This window comes from Amphiura filiformis, unplaced genomic scaffold (genome assembly GCF_039555335.1).
Source record: "Amphiura filiformis unplaced genomic scaffold, Afil_fr2py scaffold_21, whole genome shotgun sequence".
Classification (NCBI taxonomy): Eukaryota; Metazoa; Echinodermata; class Ophiuroidea; order Amphilepidida; family Amphiuridae; genus Amphiura; species Amphiura filiformis.
This window is the reverse complement of record NW_027305485.1, coordinates 1,799,794-1,824,923: the sequence shown is the minus strand read 5'-3', so window position 1 is coordinate 1,824,923 and position 25,130 is coordinate 1,799,794. Positions and strand designations below refer to the sequence as shown.

Below are 25,130 nucleotides of genomic sequence, written 5' to 3'. Positions count from 1 at the left end.
GGCCTAAAATCTCGATAAAAGCTACGGCACATTGAAATCAAGGATTTGATTAAGATTTTAGTCATCGTAAAGCTTTGCGTAAAAGCTACGGAACAATCAATAAATTCTCAATTTCAATTTTATCTAGATTTTAGGTTTAGTAAAGATGATGCCTAAAATCTCGATAAAATTCTTGATTTCAAAGTTCTGTAAAAGCTACGCACATTGAAATCAAGGATTTTTTCAAGATTTTAGGCATCGTAAAGTTTTGCGTAAAAGCTACGGAACATTGAAATCAATTTAAATTCTTAATTTCAATTTTATCTCGATTTTAGGCCTAGTAAAGCTTTACGAGGCCTAAAATCTCGATAAAAGCTACGGCACATTGAAATCAAGGATTTGATTAAGATTTTAGTCATCGTAAAGCTTGGCGTAAAAGCTACGGAACAATCAATAAATTCTCAATTTCAATTTTATCTAGATTTTAGGCCTAGTAAAGATACGATGCCTAAAATCTCGATAAAATTCTTGATTTCAAAGTTCTGTAAAAGCTACGCACATTGAAATCAAGGATTTTTCAAGATTTTAGGCATCGTAAAGTTTTGCGTAAAAGCTACGGAACATTGAAATCAATTTAAATTCTTAATTTCAATTTTATCTCGATTTTAGGTCAAGTAAAGCTTTACGAGGACTAAAATCTCGATAAAATTCTTGATTTCAAAGTTCTGTAAAAGCTACGGCACATTGAAATCAAAGATTTTATCAAGATTTTAGGCATCGTAAAGTTTTTGGCGTAAAAGCTACGGAACATTGAAATCAATTTAAATTCTTAATTTCAATTTTATCTCGATTTTAGGCCAACTTTACGAGGACTAAAATCTCGATAAAATTCTTGATTTCAAAGTTCTGTAAAAGCTACGCACATTGAAATCAAGGATTTTTCAAGATTTTAGGCATCGTAAAGTTTGCGTAAAAGCTACGGAACATTGAAATCAATTTAAATTCTTAATTTCAATTTTATCTCGATTTTAGGCCAACTTTACGAGGACTAAAACCTCGATAAAATTCTTGATTTCAAAGTTCTGTAAAAGCTACGGCACATTGAAATCAAAGATTTTATCAAGATTTTAGGCCTCGTAAAGCTTTTCGTAAAACCTACGGAATATTGGAATCAATTAAAATTCTCAATTTCAATTTTATCGAGATTTTAGGCCTTTTGTAAAGCTTTACGAGGCCTAAAATCTTGATAATATTCTCCATTTTAATATTCGATAAAGCTACGGCACATTGAAATCAAGGATTTTATCAAGATTTTAGGCCTCGTAAAGCATTGCGTAAAAGCTACGGAACATTGGAATCAACTAAAATTCTCAATTTCAATTTTATCGAGAGTTTAGGCCTAATAAATCGAGGCTTAAAATCTTGATAAAATTGTCCACGTTCCGTAAAATCTACGGCACATTGAAGATTTTCAAGATTTTAGGCATCGTAAGCTTTGGGTAAAAGCTACGGGACATTAAAATCAATTAAAACTTCTCAATTTCAATTCAAGCGAGATTTTAGGCCTTTTGTAAAGCTTTACGAGGCCTAAAATCTTGATAAATGAAGGAATTTATCGAGATTTTAGGCCTCATAAAGCTTTGCGTAAAAGGTACGGAACATTGAAATCAAATTCTTAATTTCAATTTTATCGTAATAATCACTAAAGAATTAAAGATACAAATACACAATTTGTTTGTCTTCCAATTTTATCATTGATTGTGGCTCAATAAAATGAATTTTGAAAAAACAGCTGGCACAATTTAGTCACATGATGCTACCCATGTGGTGGGTTACCTTAAAGCATGGGCTTTCCTTAAAAATCTTTGACACAAGTTGTATCAGTATTTCTTTGATCCATCTAAATGCATTTGTGGAGCAAGGATTTAGCTCAATATGTTCACATGTATGTGTATAAATTATGTGTACATATGTTGATATGTTCATTTCCCCCTTTACTAAATTCAAAGTGCATTGTACAATAATACATGCATTGTAAATTGCTGCACATTCATTTTTCAAGCATACTGGGGTATACTTGCATATGACATTATTTCTCCATAATGTTCTCAAATAAAATTGGTTTGTTGTCTTCTCATCCATTCTTCTGTTCCTGTAGGTGCTAAATGTATGGTTGCTGAAGTCCCCATAGCTGACAGTGTCAATACACACATGTATAGGGCAGTATACATGGTATACAAAGACCGTGTGGGTGAACGACACAAAGTACGATGTAACTGGAACTGAAGACAGATTGTCTAACTTGTTACTGAATTTTAATAGTTTATAATATTTTTCCTTTGAAACAGGAATATTTTACAATTTTCAATAATCCACCATATCTGTCCACTGTGAACAATTTTCTCCTACCATATTCATTCCATTAACAACCCAGGGCGCGTAACAAAGTCATTTTGGGTGGGCGCTTATTTTTTATAATGTTTACATAATTACATATCGTCACTGGGCAGGAAAAACCTCCTATGTACTTGTGGCCCTTGAACATGTTTAAAACAAAACTGCAAAGAGGTTACATAGGAGGTTTTGCTTTAAACATGTTCAGGGCCAATGACACATATGAGGTTTTTCCTGCCCAACGATGATGTAAAAATGGCCCAGAATATGGAATTTGTGTGTACATGGCTCTGTGTTTGATACACCAGTAGTTGGTTGAATGGATCCTGCACATAATGGTACATGTACATCCATGATTGTAATTGACTGTGCTCGTATTGTTAAAAGACCAAACAAGTCCCATTTTGGTAACAAAGCAGATCGGAGCCCAATGGCGTCAGGAATACAGCGATGTCAAGCCACACTCATGCTGAATCAATATCAAATTCTGGACACCTGCATCATGTGTAAATGAAAAGGATAAAAATGGAAATTGGTTAATTTCTTGTAAACCGATACTGTAAGAACCCAAACATATCTAACCAATGCAATGGAAGTTTCATTAATGCTTCTATTAATATTCCCTCATCTACTTTGTATAATGCACCTTCTCTATTGTAACACTGCATTGTCCCCTGGGCAACACAGGGACATGGACAGTGTTAATTTTGAAAATTTACAAATCCAACACAAGGCCCTGCCAGCTTCTACACAGGGCAGGGCATTTTATCGAATGGTAAGTCCCCGACTAAATCCCGGCGCACGGTGAAGTTTCCCAAGTGACTTAGTCGCTGTCCACTAACTTCCAAACAGGATGAACTCTTTGAATGGTGAATCCCTACAAAGTCCTGGCCCCATGTTGAAGTCCCTGACAAGATCCAGGCTCATGTTCCTGGCCCATTTTGCCATTGTTGAGGCACCGCTAAGACATGCATTTTCGGTCCGGTTTTCAGGTACCCAACCAAAATTTCACTACCCAGGTAAGAGAGTCAGCAGCATGTTTTTTTTTATTATTTATGTTATTTATTTTCTTGGTTTTGTCCCTGGACCTATGCTAAATAGTTAATATGACGATCATTCATGGTTGACAAAAACAATGTTGTGGTAGATTTTTTTTTTTATGCGGGGGTGGGGGGGGTCAATCAGCAATGAATGATCCTAACATTTAGCTCTAGGTCCAGGGACACAATTATGCAATTTCAGGTACCCGATTACCTGCCCGAAAAATGTGTAGGGTACCCAGATACAAAATAACTCGAAAATGCATGCCTTAGTCACCTTTTTTTTTTCATGTTTACAATAAAGTGTTGCAAACTATTTAAAACAATAATTCTAGACGACAACATCAACAAACCCTGCTCTACTGCGGAAGGACTTTTTTGTAGGGCTGGTCTGTCAGGATTTTTATATTTCTTACCCACAAAAAATCTCATGGGACCGTTGGCCCAGTAGAACAGGTTTTTTTTTTGGTTGTTGTTGTCTAGAATTATTGTTTTTAATTGCAACACATTGTTAATTATAAACTTGCATTTACATACCGATACTTAGTCATAAACGTCGTAATCACACTCCATCAATTTGCAGTAGGCCTATTCTGGTATAATGGCAACTATAACTTTCCATTATTGGATGACACCTGAAAATAACAATGTGGCAAATGGAACATAGTTACGGTAAATAAACTGCAAAAACTGTACTCTTTGTTGGTATACAATGTACCTCATCAACATCAATGGGGCTACTAATTGTACGACCGGGTCTCTGATACCCTGGCAACTACAGGGAACTGTACGTCAAATCCCCATAGGCCCCTTCGACTTCCATGCCGAGCTGGGCATCTTTGTATCAGAGACAAGCCTTGAAATAAGCAGACTGGAACCAGGAGCAATTTGTTTCTGAACATTGCTCCTGGTTCACTGGGATTTTACAAGAACTAGGAGCAATTTCTGAACAAACAAGAGCAATTTTCAAATAGTAAACCCTTTTGTGCATATACAATACAGCATACCAGTACTACTGCATCAAGTGCAACAGGAGCAATTTGTTTTAGAAAATTGCTCCTGGTCCATCTGAATTTTACAAGAACCAGGAGCAATTGGTGGCCTTACGAGAGCAAATTTGCTCCCAGCGCCTGCTTATTTCAAGGCTTGATCAGAGAGCTCCCCCCCATTAAACAACAATTTTCCCGTCTCTGTCAATCGACTTCCATACAGGGCGTGGCTTGCTCAAAAAGTCTACTCTAGCCACAAATTTGCTCACTGATAACATTCGAGGCTAGAGACCATTGCATTCGAAATATAGCTGAAATCGCTGAAGCATGACACTGTGAAGGGACAACAAATTATTTTGACGATGCATGAGATTTTACTCATTTTCCAGCTTTTTTTGCGAGATTTACTACCTAGGCGTGAGATTATAGGCCTACTACCTTGGTGTGAAAGTGGCCCAATGCGTGAGACTTACGGCCAATGCGTGAGAGTTGACAGCCTGCCAGTGACGAATGACGTGACTCATGAGTGCAGCGTCTTAACGTCTTTCGATCAATTCTTACATCATCATGCATCCGAACATGATAATAGATAATGAAGAAAATATGTATTAAAATTTATTACCCTGATACAGGCCGACGTACAGGACTCGGGAGGACTTTACGTTTACAGGGTCGACGTTGATCGACAAAGTAAGACAGTCATGACAGTAAACACGTGTGATTTCTGTAAATCATGAAATGGTTATTCATAAATTCTACTCCATTCTCATAATCTTATTCCTGTATTTCCCACATGCACATCTGATGTGCGCATTCAGGGTTGTCAACTCTCACGCATTGGCCATGAGTCTCATGCTGCACGCACTGGGTCACTTTCTCACGACAAGCCCAAGGTAGTATAATCTCACGCTTAGGTAGTAAATCTCACGCTAAAAGCTGGAAAATGAGCAAAATCTCACGATCGTCATGAATAATTTGTTGCTCCTACCCCCACTATTCACATTCTCGAACATGGTACAAAATGAACATTGAGTCGGCAAATCCCGGTACACGCTTGTCTCACGCCAAGCAATTCCAAAAAGTTGACAGACTTGCGCATTGTAATTTGTATCATGTAAAGCTTACCGTGATTGTTTTGCAATATTGATCAGCTGACTGACTATGCTGCAATACTGATACTGCACTGTCAATAGAAAAAATTATAAGCTTTCCGGACAAGTCAACAAGTTATAAACATGTCCCACTTTTCCAAGCGTTATAACCGGCCTGGTGCACTCCACGATCGCTCAAAAAGTAATATGGTTAAACTTTGAGACAATAAAAGCCTATATATATTACTTAATTGTGTGATTTACTTACGGAATCAATTGGGATTTACATGAAGAAAATCGTAGAAACAACATCACATGTGCGTCTGAAGTCGGACTCTGAATACACCCGAGTGTCCACTTTTTCCGCCCAATGTAGAACATAGTGCACCCACATACGTTTACTGTTACGACGCTGTGAACGTCGTCGATGAATATTAACGCCCAATTTATCGCAATATTACACCCAATTACGCTGAATTGGGTGTGAAATCAACAACAGCTGCAAACAGCTGTCAAGAGTAAACAATAAACCACCTAACATGGTGTATTTTGCTCGAATGAAATACATTTCACTTTTTTTGGCCCCGGGACGATTCATTAAAAAATGTAAAGTAAACACTTTAAATATTATAATTAAGCTAAAACATTACAACCTCTTTGTGAAATCTTCTTCTAGGAAGAATGTAAAAAATTGCCATTTCGGGCTACATTACGTGCAGTTACGTGGGCTTTCAATGTATTAGGGATGGGCGGTAACCGTTTATTTGCGTAACGCATGGACCGCGATAATATGGGCATGGGCAATCTTTTTTCTTGCCGAAAGATGCCGTGAGGTTACCTCTTAAAGGTTCTTGGACAGATTGACCACCTGACCACTAGGTTACGTCCAGTGTTTATTCAGATTTTAAACTCCAAACAGTCATCATAGTTGTGACTTCAAACTACATGTTTCCACTGTGTATTTCTTACCGGGTAATGCCGGCCAACAAATTAACAGTTTGATGGCCAACAACCACGCTTCCACTGACACTCTACCCATTAAACGATCGTGTGATCTGGTGTAGAGCGGTAGTACTGTATATTGTTTTCATGACCTTAGGTCGTCATGTGTTATGCACATTTCATTCATTCATTGTCACTGACTCGACCTTGCAAGATCGACTGCTGATATACCTGTTAACCGTCACACCGAACATGTTTCCACTGAGGAAAATACCCGGTGTTACACCCCATGATCTACGTCCAGAGGTGGATCACGGTTGCCGGGTGCCCACACCGCATCACTCCGAACCGATCTGTTTCCACTGAGCACATAACCTGGTAACACTCTAAACTACACCCCATTACCCGCCAACCTTTCCAGAGTAGAAACATGCAGAACATCAACTGTGCATGGAAAAGACTTAGAAACAGTAGGTGAAAGAAAATTGGTAAAGAGCCTTAATTCCTCCTTCAGTGGAGTGGAGCGAAATAGGCTGAAGAAGATAGAAGTCAATACTTGGTGCTAACTATAGTCGGCTACTAAAGAAGCAAAAGTTGTCAGTGCAATCCAAATTTACTATACCGGCCCAGTGTTAGTTGTCAAAACTCACTTCTTTTGCACAAGTTGTTTGTTATTAACTGTTTGTTAACCATGACCAGCAGTATTTTTATGGGGTGGGGCAACATCCCAACAGCTATTATATCGCTCATGCTTATCATATCTAGTTAAATATATGTATCAACACTTGAAATAATGTACACTGAATATGCTCCATTTCATATATGATGTCAACTTTTCACATGGTCAGATTAAGAACTTCGAGCCATGCTTCATGCGTACATAGAACCATGGGCAATAGAGGAGTCTCTTTTTAGAGTTGGCGACACTAGGCTGAGCGAAAGTCCAGAAAAAGCTGGTTTTAGTCCAGGTAGCTCCAGGCTAGTCCATATTAGTCCAGGTTAGTCCAGAGAGGATTGATTTTCAACCCAGGTTAGTCCAGACTCTTGAAAATGAGTCCAGACTGATCCATGAAAGTCCAGGTTAACCCAGGAAAGTCCAGGTTAGTCCAGAGAAGACACGATTTGGCAGACACAAGCTACTCATCATGTCTGTGCCCACCTACTCCCTTTGTTGTGCAAGTCATAAAATGTTGACCCATGAGATAATACTATTGATTGGTATTGATTGGCTATGTGATCATGCATGGCAAGATTATTTTCTCAAACTGTTACTTTCATATCATGTGTATGTGTTTGTTTTATGTTTGTTTGTCCTTTCTAAAGTAATAAACATAAAACGTTGTAGACTTCATTCGCAAAAGGTTAGAAAATGTTACCAAAAAACGTTTAAATGTCAGGTTACATAAAGGGCATATAAAGGGTACAAAATGTTTGCAAAAAATATTTTACAATAACATTTCTAAAACATTTTAAAAATATTGTTGTAGTGTGTTTTCATAAAAAATTTCTTAAAACGTTTTCTTGACCTTTATATAACCCGACATTTAATGTTATTAAAATGTTTTAATCTTAACCAAAACCCAAAATATAACCTATTTTAAAATGTTTTAAAAACGTTTTTGTGCTTGCTGGGTCCCTACTTTGGTATTGGTTTGGGAGATTTCTTGCTTATTATAAATGTGTGTATAGGCTTACAATTATGGGATGAGTAAAAGTTGGAATAAATCATGAGAATCTATATTTTTTTTATAAAACATTGATATAGATATGTACAGAACTAGGTAACAATATTGTTTACCTCATCTTAAACAACTTCTGTCATAGGCATAAATATTTATCTGTTCAAGAGCTTAACTTAATTATGGTTTTGAAGTTTAAGCAGTTCAAGCAAATAATCAATACAAAACTGCTCTTAAAACACCTTAAGAATAGCTAACAATGCACTGGTGAGAGCAGAGGTACTCAGAATGATGATTTGTATTGATTGGATCCATCATACTTTCAAGTAGTAAAAATATCATTGATTGAATCAGAGTGGCTGATTGATATAGAAAATGAAAAATAATACTATGTTCTTTTTCTATAGGTCTATGGGCATAATGGTCTATGTAAGGAATTGTAATTTTTAAAATGTAAATTTAGAAGCAAGAAGTTAAAAATTGAGAAATAGTGGAAAACTACATGAACAAAAATTGGCCACTTATACATTAGTTTTAAAACTTTGTGTGTCCTACACTGTAGGCAGAAAACAAATTTAACACTGATATAATGGTCAAGTCTGAGTTTCATATCCTCTTATACCAGTAAAATGCAATTACATACCAAGTTTTACATGAGCTTTCATTTTATTGTTTTGTTGTTACCTAGTTCTGTACTTCTCTATATTGCCAATAAAATAATGTTTTATAACTTTTACTCATCCCATAATTATAGGCCTATACACACATGTAAATTATAATGAGCAAGAAATCTCCCAAAACCAATACCAAAGTAGGGATGTACTTCTACACATAATTGCTTATCTAAACCATAGAGTTCTAAGTACCCCCATATTAATCGTGGCGGTATAACTTATAAAACATTACTACAGTGAGGTACATACATCGAATGTATGGAGCCGGTATATAAACCATCTCCATACAAACAAGGTAATATAAAAGTTCTCCAGAGAGTCAGTACAAAATGTGTAAACGTAAATACAGTCAGATTGTCATCACTTTTTTCTACATCTTACCGCATTCCTTCCCACACAAATGTTGATTTAAGAGGGTCACACGAGTGTTGGAAAGCCACCTGCACTATGGATGTAAAATTTTACGGAGTCTAAGTGAGTTAAAAAACGATGAAAATCTCACCATCTCTCACCAAACACCTTCGTAAATTGTTTATTTATGTCAGCATGTTGACTTCCCATCATGCATCATATTGACCTTGGTCTATTCATAACTTCGTGGCGCTTCGTGGCTATTTGTCACGAACTACAATATCATTACACGCAGTAGCTCTATGTCTCATTTATATTCAGTTGCAATATTTTAAACACGACAGGTTGTTTCTATATGAAATAATATAATTTTGTCTACAATACATGTTTATTTTTATTCCTTTTAGTGACTGCACTTATATGATAATGTAGATCTAGTTCTCTTAGTCGTATTGATATTATGGGTTCTTACGCTCATTTGTGGGTTAGCCTCTTTCGCGTCGTTTAATTGCTTATATTGGCTACCCGGACTTGGCTAGCGGGATTTCTGAACTGTTAATAACGATCTGCGACTCAGGAATAAAAGTTCACAGGTCATTGTAGTTCGGCAAGAAAATCATGTGCGAATCATGTAAACATGGCTTCTTGAGCTAGTTAATCTGTGTTTGTCGGGAATTCTTTTCATTTTTCTCCGCTTACTTAACGATGCTTACTACCAAATGATTAAGACTGCTCCCTAATATGTTGTGACAACATTAAAGCAAAACGAATGAGTGTAAGTATTGTCTGAGGTTAGATATTAGTGAGGTAAGCATATCAAAACAACCAATTCAAAACTCGTATTCATGTATTTTTAATGTACATGCGTGTGTGAGTAAGGATTGTGAAAAGCCGTAACTCACACATACGATGGGTGTAACAGTGAGGACAGACAAACATAAAACAAACACATGCACATGATATGAAAATAACAGTTGGAGAAAAGCATCTAGCCATGCATGATCACATAGCCAATCAATACCAATCAATAGTATTATCTCATGGGTCAACTGTTTATGAATTGCACAACAAAGGGAGTAGCTGGGCCCAGACATGATGAGTAACTTGTGTCTGCCAAATCTTGTCTTCTCTGGACTAACCTGGACTTTCCTGGGTTAACCTGGACTTTCATGGATCAGTCTGTACTCATTTTCAAGAGTCTGGACTAACCTGGGTTGTAAATCAATCCTATCTGGACTAACCTGGACTAATATGGACTAGCCTGGAGCAACCTGGACTAAAACCAGCTTTTCCTGGACTTTTGCTCAGCCTAGTGTGACATAATTCATGTATTTCACAATCAATGAAGCATTGGCTATATGACAGAAAAGAGCATGATTGGGTGCCTCCCTCCTTTTGGGTGTGTGACCAGCCAGGTCATCATTTTCATAGGAGCCAGTCACTTCAACACTTGAAATAATGTACACTGAATATGCTCCATTTCATATATGATGTCAACTTTTCATATGGTCGAATTAAGAACTTCGAGCCATGCTTCATGCGTACATAGAACCATGGGCAATAGAGGAGTCTCTTTTTGGAGTTGGTGACATAATTCATGTATTTCACAATCAATGAAGCATTGGCTATATGACAGAAAAGAGCATGATTGGGTGCCTCCCTCCTTTCGGGTGTGTGACCAGCCAGGTCATCATTTTCATAGGAGCCAGTCACTTCAACACTTGAAATAATGTACACTGAATATGCTCCATTTCACATATGATGTCAACTTTTCATATGGTCAAATTGAGAACTTTGAGCCATGCTTCATGCGTACATAGAACCATAGGCAATAGAGGAGTCTCTTTTTGGAGTTGGTGACATAATTCATGTATTTCACAATCAATGAAGCATTGGCTATATGACAGAAAAGAGCATGACTGGATGCCTCCCTCTTTTTGGGTGTGTGACCAGCCAGGTCATCATTTTCATAGGAGCCAGTCACTTCAACACTTGAAATAATGTACATTAAATATGCTCCATTTCATATATCATGTCAACTTTTCATATGGTCAAATTGAGAACTTCAAGCCATGCTTCATGCGTACATAGAACCATGGGCAATAGAGGGGTCTCTTTTACAATCAATGAAGCATAGGCTATGTTAGAAAAGAACTTGATTGGGTGGCCCCCTCCTTTTGGGTGTGTGATCAGCCAGGTCATTTCATAGGGGCCAGTCACTGGCAATGTGTCCCAGTTAGTTTGGGAATCTAAGTGCAAATAGGGTTGTTTTTCTTTCCATCCTGATTTCCCCCAGAGAAGATATCTTACCCTTCCCATAATCCTTTGCAACATGATACATCACTCACTTCATCAAATGACACTCTCATTACTTGGCCAAGGTTCCCTTTATTTTCATTTTGAGAATAGACTTACTAAACCGTGGGTCGATAGGCAAGAATTTAACATATTTTGCAAGATCTGGATGTGCTCTGTTCATTGAGGTACATTTCATCACTTCCATTGACCCATGTTGCAATTGATAGCAAATCAGTACAGAAAATTGAAATGGAAGAACTGCATTGTGGGAAGTGATCGATATCTGCTCTGGATTTCACCTTGTTGTTTACTGTTTGTATCTCTCAGCTGGAAGGTAATTCAATAGTCGAGTTCGTACTTTGAGTAAACAATTGTATAGGAAAGCAAAATTGCATGTTTCTTTTTAAAGAAAAACTTTTCTTTTGCTCACCCCTTGGTGCTATTAGACTGGGAAAATAGAATCAATTGCACTTGTTTTTCTCAGAGGTAAGGCCTCGACTGCCAATTTCAATACAATTAGTCATTGTGGAAAGGGGAGTTTACTCTTTTTAGTGACAGTCGAATCATTCCTCACTTCAAATTCTGACACTTTTTGGTTTTAATAGCCAATTCCAATTATATTCCCTTGAATAATTGATCAAATTAATTAGCATGTACCTAAGGAAATGCATTACATATATTAAATCAATGATTTGGCAATTTGGCAACACAGTCAGAGTTGCTTTTCCGCTGCATGATGTAACAATCTATTTGACTTCAGGCAATTATTTTGATAATATCTGTCATTGGATTCAGTATTCGAGTTATTTTGGATGCATCCAAACAGTTTCAGGAAATCACTGCAAGAAGAAATCATTAAATCCTCCTTGATATCTTAGCAAAAAAATCTTGCTTGATTGTGTGTAGGAGTTCTTACAAGAGGTACATTGTGGGTGTTTTTCGAATTGTGGGTGTACTCCCACAATGAAGACATCTGCAAATGACATTTTAGGGCCTCTAGAGGGGGTAGGGGTAGGTATTAAATATACCCCCAAAGTGACACACTGTGTATGCCACCATCATCCACTAAGGGAGTAGCATCGTACCCCCACAAAGTACCTACATGTTCATACCTATTTATACCCAGCAATGTCATGTTGTACCAACAAACATACAATATACACTGAACACTGTGGGAGCACCCCCATAACGTACCTTTTGTAAGTAGGGGTGTGTGTGTATGTGGGGGGGGGTGTAATGAGTGGGTCATCATCATCATTGAATGCCCATCATGGTCGAAGAAGTAGCACAGTTGTCAAGGTTGAGATATACCTCTTTCTCCATCCTCTCAAGGTACTTTTACTTCCGCTTGCATTCCACTGTTTTCTCCGCATCTTTGATCTTCTTCCACCAAGTGACCCGATCACTAGCTTTCATCTCCCATGTCTCAGCATCCAAATCAGCTGTCTTCAGATGACGCTTCACAACATCTCTATACTGAAGTTTCTGCCATCCATGCTTTCTTTTTCCTTCTGTGAGCTCACCAGACATCACAGATAACTTTTGGTAATCTGTCATCAGGCATCCTCACGATATGACCGACCCAATGCAGTTGCCTCGTCACTAGGATGGCTTCTACGCTGTAAGGGTGTGGTGGGTGTGTGTGTAACTGGTAAGTTTGTACTCACTGTGACCCATGTGTTTGTAAAATGATAAATAGAATTAAAAGAAAGATCGATTAAGTTGACCTACAATGTACACACACCCCTACATACGTGGCATATTGATGCACTTTCTGACGAACCTTGTTATTGCCAAGGGTTTTCTCAGAAAGTCAGAGATAGTAACTCTCACCGGACTTGCCTATTTACTAAAGATCCTTGAAGTTTCAACATCAAGATTGGCAAATATCTTATCTAGGCTACCTGGATCTTTTACCTACTTATGTCAACTATGATGTCATTATTATGGGTTACAGACAAGTTTAACTTCTAGCTCAAGACCTGCCTAGCTCAAGCACGAGCCATGGGAAAAGTACTACAGTACTTTGTTCAGTATCAAGAGCTGCACTGACCAGCACTGGCTATGCTATGAGTTGAGCTCACTGGATCTTGAGTCTCATGCTACAAGAGCTTACAAGATAGTGGCTCAAGTCCAGCATTTGCTGAATAGCTTCACATTTCCTCATCGGCTTTTGTAATATGCACCTTCAACAATTCATTATGAGTGGTTGGGAAGGAGGGGTCCGAACCGGGGGGGGGGGGGACACTTAACACAAATGACCATATGGGTACTAGTATGTAAGACCCCCTTTTTGGATTTTGCAGCTTCGAAAGACCCCGTAAATTTGACCCAAAAAGAGCTCTGAAAGACCCTTGATTTTGATCATTTCAGCTCTAAAAGACCCCTTAATATTTCATTCCTCACATTTCTATTTTTCAGGCAATTTTCAACCAGGAAGCCAAGAAATACCCTTGATTTTGACTGTTCGCAGCCACAAAAGACCCCTCCCCCCTTTACTTGTACACAGCTCAAATAGACCCCCTAAACTGGTACACCCAGCTCTCAAAGACAAACTAACTCAAAATTCCAGGGAGTATACCCACCAAAAATTTATGATGTGCCCCCCACCCCCCACCCAGGGTCCAAACTGTACGTGTGTACACATTACACCGTTTTTGACCTCTTGGTTACGTTAATGAAATACACATAATGACACCCCCTAGATTTATCCAGTTCCTTCTTGTCTTGGGCTGTCTATACTTTTACAATTATTCCTAATCTGAATTCACACTGAATGACTTTGATAAAACATTTTGAAATTGCAATAAGCAATCGATTATCAAGACTTGAACTGCAAAATCACCATGATCATTGCTCACATGATTTTATACAAATGTATGCGTTTTCTGATTCTTATGTCATAAGAGATAAGAGAGCATGCAGATCTCGTGAACATTGGGGCTATTTATAACTTCGAGTTGAACATTTGACCAGTCAGTGCGCTGCTTAGAAAGCGTAAATAGAAGCACATTATAAAATGCATCAAGTGTTGCTAGATCTGTTCATTTCAATACATGTAATTCATTCTGATTTTATACAATATATATATGAAGGTTGCGTAAGAAAAAGAAAGGAAGGCCAGGAAGGAAGGAATGAAGGAGACTTAGGCTACATGTAGGTTTTAAAATACATGATCTGCGCTTCATTCAATAATAATGCAACATTCTCAAAATAATCAGAGGGTGTACAACAGGAGTGGTGTACCAGATTCCTAAGTTCAGGTAGCCCCATTTGAAATCTACACTACCTGTATGGAGGATTGAAGTCACATCTTCAATGTAATAGGGGTGTATACGTGGATTTCAACTGGATTACCAATGGCGATGCTAGGAATCTTTTTTCGGGGGCAAGGTGAATTTCAGGGGGGAAATCAACAAATTCTGCGCAAAATTGGAGAAAAAGTGGGAATTTTCATAATTTTGGGTTTTTACTAGGGGCAACAGGGGGATTTTTCCCCATCCCCCCCCCCCTCAGGCACCGCCACTGTGGATTACTTTAGGAGTATAACGTTAAAGAAAATCAACCACAGCAAACAGCAATCGTAAAGAAAGGAAAAACTTGCAAACATAAAGAAAATGCATGTATAACAGAACATTCATCCCTGAATACAGTAGTTGCAGCAATCACCACACAAGGTTTGAGGCCCAGAGCAAGAAGAGTCAAGTAGGTGATCCATTGGGCTTCATAACCATGGCACCAGCAACCCTGATCCCAACAACACTGCAATATTTCAAACATACATTTGTTATCTCGTACTGTTTTTCAGGAAATACATTCACAGGGTGTTTAGTATTAGATACATACACAACGCCTAGAAAGATGATATGTGACCGTCTAGTAGCCCGCATGTGACACACGACTACTGCATGTGACTACTATGTTCTATCCAAAGGATACTGTAAAAATTGTCATTTTCGCATGTGTGCTTTTTGTGCTTTCCCAACTTTGAAATAATTTGCTTGTTTTTAAATTCACAATTTGGAGGATGTTTTTTATGTATAAACCTATAAAAAACATATTTCTGCATTTTTATTTTTACACTTTTTGCGAGTGAAAGTTTTGAGAGTGAAAGTTAATGTTCCGCAAAACTGCTCACATCGACAGTATCTTTTTACAGCTCTGACACATGAGCTGGTGAGCTGATGCACAGAGGTGTAGTGTTTGTCACACATTTTGTTGAATACTAAAATAGATCCTTCTGTCATTGCATTGGCAAGAACTCAAATTATATTTTTAAAAAGCTGCTATATTTTTAGGCTGATCTGAATTTTGTGGGAAATAACAGGGAGGAACAGTGGTTAGGATATTAGGTACTGTCAGTTAGTCTGGTACATCAATGTATATATGTACACTTTATCCTCCTTCGCCTCGTGTAGTTATGCCACTGCCATTCAGACAACGAGGCTAATTATGCTCAGATTAAAGCCATTAATATACCATTTCGATCAAACATGAATGGAAACAGGGTTCGATTTAAAGGAGCTTTACATGCATAGATGCATGTAACATTGGTTCTGTGCATGTAAAAGGTTACATGTGCGAGCAAAATTTTGTGATATTCAGCCCATAGTCAAGGAAAAACTGCAGTGGTGCATGTGACTGTTATTTTCTGAATCAACCCCTGAATGGAAATTGTATAAAAATGTGTATGATTCTTCCTTTCGTGTCTATTGCCAGTTCCAGGTTCTCCTTGCATATGTCGGAACCATCCAATCGGTAAATAAGGACATCAGAATCAGTCCAGTTCCTCCAGGATGACTGCACTACACATAATGTCAGCAGTTAGCCACAGTCTGTGGCCCTCACAGACTTAATGAGCGTGAGCAGCCGAGGCAACCTCTCTGGATAGTATACTAAAGCAGTGGTGTAGCGTGGGTCATCACATGGGGGGCACTGACCATGATTGGGGGGCACGGATCTGATTGGGGGACACAAGCCATTTTTCGGCAAATTTTCCTAAGGGATTTTTTGAAATTTCAGATCGTGGGGCACGTGCCCCCCCACCCCGTGCACCAATGACGCTACGTCACTGTACTAAAGCAACAGAGCCCGAAAGTATTGCTAGTCAGCAGTGACAGCACAGCTCAGCACTTAGATTTTCAATATCTGTACAGTGGGACAGATTGGAACAGTACACAATACATTTCACAGTCATAAAGGAGAGGAACCACTACCTCTGCCCTCTATTCAACTCTGCAGTTTGCCCTTATAAACAAAGTGTATCTGACAATATGTCATTCTAGGGCAAAATTATCAAAAAGGATATTATTTGTGCCCATTTTTAAAGCCCTTGTGCTGACTCGAGTAAACAACAAATTGTGGTTTCCTTAGTACATTTCCTGTAAAACCAGTATTTGATAGTTCTCTAGTTGTGATGCAAATTGAAATCAGTTGAATTTTGTTTGGTGCCCTGTCCCTCATGAATTGGGGGTCTGCTTTGTCTGATAGAAGTTGTTGACTCTTTCAGTAGCCTTTCCCTCGGCTTAATACCGCATTTGCTAGGGTTTTTCAGTGTCTCAAAAGTAGACTTATAGGCTTTAGATCATGAAACAAAAATGAAATGGTCATTTTGAACAAACAAAGTTGACATCCACCCAAATTATTGGCGTGATTTTCTTCCTTTAAAAAAAAACCAAACTTTAAAGTAGTCCTCATATGACACTTTCATCTTTGTAGAAAATTAAAACAAAAGTGTCCCAAAAGCGCAAAAACTGTCCCACAATGCATTGCAAATTTCAATGCTGATTTGGCTGATCGGCTTCAACCAAATTTATTTAGCTTGAGGATACAATGCTAAATTAATATCTTAGTAAGAAATAAAATCCCCCATAGAACATCATAATTAAGCCGCCAAGATAGTAAGTGAATTTTCTTTCATTTTATCTCATTATTTTGGCATAAAACAAACCCCAGAAATCCTTCCCAAAAGCTGTTACTATTCATTTCATGACTTTTGGCAAAGAATAACAACATCGAGATTATGGAGGTAGGCCTATCTAGATTTTGCCCGAAGACCCTTATTTTTTTCATTTGATCTGTCACCCAAAGACCCTTACAAGTTCAATTTTAACAGCAACTTTCATTTATCACTGATTTTGTCACTTATTTTGATAAAACAAAGAAATTTGAAGCCATTTAGAACTAGAAATTGATTTTCGAGGTTTCTGTTGCGCTGTTTCGCTCTCACCCAAAGATTCCATTTAAAAAAAGGTCATGTTCTCACCCAATGACCCCATATTTCTTACATTTTGCTCTCACCGAATGCCAAAAATCATGCTCTCACCCAATGACCCCATATTTTTTACATTTGGCTCTCACCAAATGCCCCTTAGTGCGTAAGTGCCAGCCCTACACCTATATCCATTGCAAATTGAAGTGCCCCGGATTTTGCCTCCATACCCACTACTTTTGGGGCCCCTGCTTCCCCTTGATTTACTGCTTAAAGATGTGAAAAATTGAAGATCATAATCTTCATGATCATGATCTTGGCACAACTACAGGCTAATTCTAGAGCTTTAAATTCCTTACCTGGTTTGCTATCCTTGAAATTGAAATGGTTGTAGCATTGGGACACATACATCATGATGGAAAATTCAAGCAAGCAGGGCGGCCGGGGATGCCATGGCCTCCCCACTTTTTGAGGCATAATGGGCATATATTTGTATTTTGGCCGCCACACATTTGTGATGGCCGCCCCACATTTTTCAACCTTGCTACAGCCCTGGGCTGATGGCTTGATCACAAGTGACTTAGTCCACTGCTTTTCCCACTAAACGGCTTGTTGACATTTCCCGAAAGTGATGATGGTTTTGTTTTAAGCAGTGGATCGTATATGTGATCGATAGATTACGAGACCTTCATCGCGGTTGATTGCATTGGTCCTCTTTTTTACAAATGTAGATTGCTTCCCTGATTCTTCTGCTGAAAGCATTTGAGTCCTTGTCGAGGATTGTTGCCCCTTCCCATTCTATGATATGATTTTCTTGAGCTATGTGGACCATAATGGCTGATTTGTGCTGTTCTATGGTTGATTCTTTTCTGTTTGCTCTTGTGAACTTTCTTTCCGCAATTGTTTCAGAGTCCTTTTTGTGTTCCTTTAGACTTGTTCCAAACTGTCAACCAGTTTCCACTATACATGTATATGACGTTTTTTCACCTTACTGTAGTCATAAGTTTTAAAACTGGCCAAATATTTTGGTGAAAAGTTGTAAAACCTCGGGTAAGTTCTGTTAAATTTGGCTAAAGCTTTTGGGACTTTTGGTATAGCAATGGGTCCAAATTTTCTAGAAAATTAGTATAGCCGTGGGTCCACTTTTAAAGGCACACCAGCACACATATGCCTAGCCGTAGTCTGTGGCCCTCACAGACTTAACAGCGGAGGCAAACTCGCTCCACTGAACATGTTAACATAACCTCTTTCAACTCATTTGCATAGAATTGGATACTAGGATCATATTCTGATTTGTTAAACTTCTAATTAGAATACTTAGACTTGCTTACCAGTCGTTTTCATTATCCTAATTGCAGTTTCGTACGTGATGTGATCATTCTTGCTGTACCATATTCGATTCATTTTTCAGCCGGGACGGTTACGTTTGTGGTCACGCATCGGTATACGGATGACCAGTGCTTGTGTATATAGAATTTTGTGAGCCAAGGCGACACACCCTCTCTGTATAGTATACTAAAGCAACAGAGCCCGAAAGTTATACTGTAGTTCTAACACCTACCTAAACCAAACTTCACTAGTCTAGCACGGTAGCACCCTGCCCCATGGCAATTACCACACTTCCTTGACACAATTGCTGGTTAATTATACAGCATTTCCTTACCTGGTTTCTTATCCTTGAAGTGGTTGTAGTACTGGGACACATACGTCATGATAGAGAGTTTGTCCGGTATCATCATAGCTGCCATATCCTCGGGATCCAATAGGGCTGGGATACCAAGCTCCCTCTCGGCAACTTCAAAGGCCTAGATAATGACAGAAGGCAAGAAGAGAAGAAACAAAATTGTAAGAAATTTGAAAGTCAAAATTTGTACACCTTTTTCACAATAAATATTGATGTGGGTGTTTCTTTCAGCCGATTCATTTGTTTGCCGATTCATTTGCTTGTATGTTTTCAATCAGATGTCACTTTTAGCGATTTTATTGCTAATTCTTTAATTGTCCATAGATCCATAGGGTTGGGTTTTTTTCCCTTTTTGTTTTATAATACCTTTAGATCCCAGTGCCATACTGCAGAAATACAATCTGGTAGAACATTCACAGACTAAAATAACTCAAAAGGACAACTTTTCACCTCCGTTAGACGACAAACTGTTTACAACGATAAAATGTACCTAAAGCAGGGAGCTTGAAGATGTGGGTTGAGACACATGACTGTTTTATTTGTTTGTTTTTTCTGGCAGATTTTTTTGTTCAGTTTTTGTCATTTTTTCTTTAAAATTAAAAAAAACTTTAAAAAATGGTTGGGACTGCAGTCTCCAGTCAAACAACAATAAAACATTTTTTTTGCCTTAGGAGGAGTAGATTTAAAAACAATAGATTATTTGATCTTCACATTGTGGTTCATACAATTTAAATTTGGGGGAATTTGATGTTTTAAATTGTAAACAAAATGATCATTGACTGTACTGTTATTTAAGCAATTTTAAAATCAACTTAAACAGAACAACAAACTTTTTACAAATTTGTGCCTTGGATGTCATTGTCAAAGCTTAAATTAGTCCGGCAAAAATTCTTGATAGAAATTAAATGTGCAAATCAGAATCCACCATGTTTACATGTGTCTTGTGGAGGGGAAAAAACAGTGAACCTCGAAAGGTTTTGCAATGTGCATGCACTTTTATTTTGATTTTTAAGTTTGTGGTTATTTGTGATCTATGCCTAATGCATTGTGCAGATTATAGTACCCGTGATATTAGTTAAAGATAATGTTTTTAAAATTGATATCTTAAAAGATACCAATTTTTGTTTCATTTCTTTGCTTAGACTGCTCCGTAGTCCACTTGCCCATTTTGCATACTCTGGCTATTACATAAGGCATAAAACTCTGATTTATATTGATTTGTGTGCAACTGATAGATTTTCACATCTGTATCTGATCTTTTCAGTCACCACACAACTCTCTGTGGTATTTGCGGCGCTTTTGTGTTGACGCGAAAGTTAATCTCTCATCAAACATCTAGCGCGTCTTGTACTAAATACCTTGCTTAGTACTTGTGGTTAATGGGAATAATGGACTGATAAACAAGTATGCTTGACAGTGTGTTTTTAGAGAGCAAAGTCCCGGGGGTAAAGTTCTGCTTAAGATTCAAAGTCCATAGTCGGATTTTCGGGTTCGCTATCAATAAACTGGTAGATTCCAAAATCAGAATTGTTCAGTATTAAAGTGAGCCATTATAATTATGCAAGATAATGTTGCATTCAATTACTTTTATTGTCACTAATCATCTGATATTTTTAACTCTTTATGACTATTTTACTACTGAATACTTTAATTTTAATAAACATCAGTATAATTTTGAGTTCAACGAAATGGGTTCATCATGACTAATAATAACATATTTTTAATAAAATTCGACTATGGCATAGTCTATTCTTTGCTAAGAAGAGTCAGATCGAGGTACACTTTTTTAGTTCTTAGAAGTGACAAGCCAATATGTTGGATATCCATATACATATCGTGGAACTAAAATAAATGCCCAGGTATGCGAAAATGATCAAGCACATAAAAGAGGTGGAGTCTCTGCTCCTTCTATGTGCTCAACGACCATATGGGTCAACCATCTTGTTGTCATGACTGTTGATCATTTATCAATTTTGTGTTTATGCTTGTATACGCCCAGCGCACTGCACATAACTGAATAATTAGGGATTTTAGGTGCTAGCGCCCTAAAAGCAACACATTTTGATGTATAGTACCATTTTTTCTAAAATTTTTGTACTTTTTCAAATTTTTCTGCCCTTTTCCTTTTTGCCGCCCCTTCGTTTTTGCCGCCCCTCTTTTTGCCACCCCTTCTTCTTCCGCCGCCCCTTCGCTTTGGTACCCTGGCTTTTACCCGGGAGGCTTTGCCCCAAAGCCCCCCCAAATATATAAAGCATATACCGCCACATACAATCGCGGCGTAAGCTATAAGGAGAAAATTGGTGGTATTCGGGTCCTTGATGACAGTCCGCCGAGATGAACGAAAATAATTCTGCATCTCATCTGAAGCATCTTGGTACTCAAAAAGGTCGTAAAAGCGCGTCTCTCAAATGCGCTCATCACCAATGTCACGTTTGCACGACAACAAATGCCTCAAGTGCATTCTGAGAGGAACCAAATACCCCAAATATTTGCTCCATTCTGGAATCAAGATGGCGGTCGAGTCTCGGTTCTCCTCCTCTAATTCTGTGATCTGACATGATCAGATCACCCTGGATCAAATCAGGCCAATCATACACCTTTTTCAGGCTCTATACATGGGCCAATTTTTGACAACTTTGTTATCGTCATCATCTGACATGCAAGTGTATTATTGCTGAAATCCTACATCCCTATCACACACAAACCAATGGTCATCACAAACTGTCTTGGAGCTAGTCCAAACTTTGATACACTTGTTAGGGATAATACTGTTCTTGTCCATACAGAAGATTCAATTTCCTACATACAGGTGAGCAATATTTGACATTTAGCATTTTAATACTCAATATTTTATTTACCTGTATTTATGACTTCATCTTCATATTTATTGAAATGGATGACAGTAGCGGCATGGTGAGGGGAACTCTTTTTTTGCCCTCAGTAAAAACCCAACATGACGAACAATTCCACTGTTTTGTAGCAATTTTTGCATAAAATTTGTTGATTTTGCCCCCCCATTTACCCCAATGCCCCCCCAAATTTCCTGGTGCCGCCATTGCTGGGTGATATTAAAATCAAATCAAAATTTGTTGTAGACCTACATGTAACCTGAATTTGATAGGTGAGATACATTTGGCACTTTTCCAGTTTTCATGGTTTTGCAGACAGCAAACCCACTGAAACCATTAACTTGTTGGCAAAACATTAAAAAAAAAATTCTTAATGATATGATCAATTTGGTGCATGGGGATATTACCCAGGTAACGAACAAACTAGTTGCATCATCCTCTCTGGGGAAAGATTAAAAGCTTGATACGAGAAAGTACATTGAAAAAAAAAGATGGCAAAATGTTGCTTATCTTCGTAGCCAATAAACATGCCTCACCGATCATCTCTTTCCTGACCAAGTCTATGCTTACCATTTTACTATATATCATATACTATATTTACTATTTCACTATAAATATCATACATGTTTATGATGCTTGTTTGGTTTGCTGTGTTCCTCAACCCACTGAAAGGAAGCTAATTGACTTACGCCCCTCACATTCGCCGTCAATGATGACAAAATTGTTGTTTTATCACTCCCGTTTATATATGTGACGTGAATCACAATCAAATGATTCACACTTTAGACTCAAATTAATAGCGAAATGCTCAGTTTATGGTTGAAGACGTAAGACGAATAGCAATATGCACATCGTTTATTTGTCACCGATTCAATGATACACATGCACGCAATGTGTTTAGCCACCATTCGATCCATGAACTCTGAATAAAACCGGAGAGCTCTGTATATAATACAAAAACTTTCATTTTACTGTAATTAAAGCATTTCAGGCTAAGTCTCAGGTGGTATTTTAATACCCACTTACCCATTTTAGTACACCATTGCCGGCATTACAATTCGTGCTCATTTTGTTTGAATTGGGTCAAATGGTACATTTATATAGCATTGATAGATGGGGAAGGAGAAGAGTTGGAGGGTTGGAAACTGGTTTAGGCTTGCAATGATATTTCAAGGATGTAAACAATTATGGTAACACTGTTTAAAGGAGGAGGATCCTGAACTTAAAGGTGGGTGACCAAACTGCCAGCCTCATCCCACACTTCTCCCCATCAAAATTGATCTCCACTTCCAACAACTACTTTTGCATTACACTGAATAACTCATTGATCCATAAAAAACAGACCTTTGCACACACTAATTTGGAATGACTAGTACATACTATAACATAAGGCCAAATAAAAAATAAAACATGTTTCACGTCCCCCCCGCTTCCTTTTTTGAGGTTTCTTCAATTTTATTTTTATTTTTTGAAATTCAGTTATAACTTTTCAAAAAGTATGTCTAGGAAGTATAGATGCTTTCTATAGCCTTGCTAATATACAAGAAACACTTTTATAAGGTTTTGTGATAGTTAGAGGGGGCCTATCTCTCAGAACAACAAATAAAAAGAGGCCTCCTCCTTTTTCCAGGCATTATTGCATGATACGCTAAAACAGCTCTAATTATGGGTATTTACACCTATTTTGCGATAAAAAATAAAAAGCCCCCTCTTCCTCCTTTTTTTCAAAAACCTGGACGTGAAACATGTTTTTTATTTTACTTGGCCTAATGAATAGAGAACACAAATGTCATAAGTCCTTGCCTCAAACCTAGTAGTAGTAAGGTTACTTAAGTTTGAAAGTTATGACTTCTTTTCATGGAAATATGGCCTTTTGCCAAAACACGCAAACTTTAATAAAATTACAATTCTAAGGCAGTAAACATTACGTCACCAAGTTTTGTGAATATGACTGTGTTCATTAAATCAATGAGAACCCATTTGGCTTGTTTTTATTAAATTAAATCTGTTCATTTGAGATTTGTTTGCACCTTTCAAAGAAAAATGGAGATTTTGATAAACCTATTTTGTACCTGTTTATGGCAAATTTGCAGTAACTGCAAAAGATGATTTTGCAATATAACAATTTCAAACTATTTTGCTTGTTCCCTTTAATAGCCGATTTTTGGTGCAATTTGGTGTGTCTGATGTGCTCTCAAAAATACTGTCTGTGCAAAAGTCTGTGCATATAGCTTAATTTGTGTTTTTACAGTTCATTAAAAGAGGAACTGAATATAGTGTTTCAATCCCTGATCAGATCATAATGGTAATTACTTTTGTGATCTTAATAATTTTTGTAAAAGAACTAAATAAATTGCCCTTGCTTCCTGTACCTTTTGTAGCAAATAGCAAGAATTTTACTATATCTGGTCATGTACTTAATCAAGTTAGTAGCCTTTTTAAATTTGATAATGACGTTAGGTTTGTTAAATTGTTAACTGTGAGAATCAATTATCTTGCAAAATACCTTCAATGGTAACAAATAGAAAGAGTTCTACTATCTGGTCACCTAATCAATCAAGTTAATACCCGATCACCTCAGGTACCCTATTAGGCAAAAAAAATTGTTTGGTTGTACTACAACTGGTCCAAAAATGTTAGGTCGGTCGGTCGGATTAGAAGCAAAAGTAATCAAAAAACTTTATCCAACTTAGAAAAAGAAATAGCATTTTTTTAGTAGCAGCATTTCTCTGTTTTCCAACCTTGAATAAAAAGAAATTTAGGGGCCTATAACTTCTTTTTTTTTTTTTATTTATGTAAAAAAAAGAAAAAAAAACGGGGTCAGACTCAAATATTGGGTCGGTCGGTGGAGTACAACCAAACAATTGTTTTTGGCCTTATGAGAGTTGGGTTTGTAACTGTGTGAACTCAGGGTTGCCAAACCCATTTGGTAGCCCAATTGGGTGACTT

The 25,130-nt window shown here is 37.6% G+C and overlaps 1 protein-coding gene across 1 annotated transcript in view; it reads right to left on the bottom strand.

Annotated features, from left to right (window-relative positions):
* The window catches only part of LOC140143358 (uncharacterized), a 130,471-nt gene that overhangs the window by 55,036 nt on the left and 50,305 nt on the right, over positions 1 to 25,130 (bottom strand). The window contains exon 4 of the mRNA XM_072165215.1: positions 19,312 to 19,453. Coding sequence (XP_072021316.1) covers positions 19,312 to 19,453 — 142 coding nt within the window. The remainder of the gene's footprint in view (positions 1 to 19,311; positions 19,454 to 25,130) is intronic.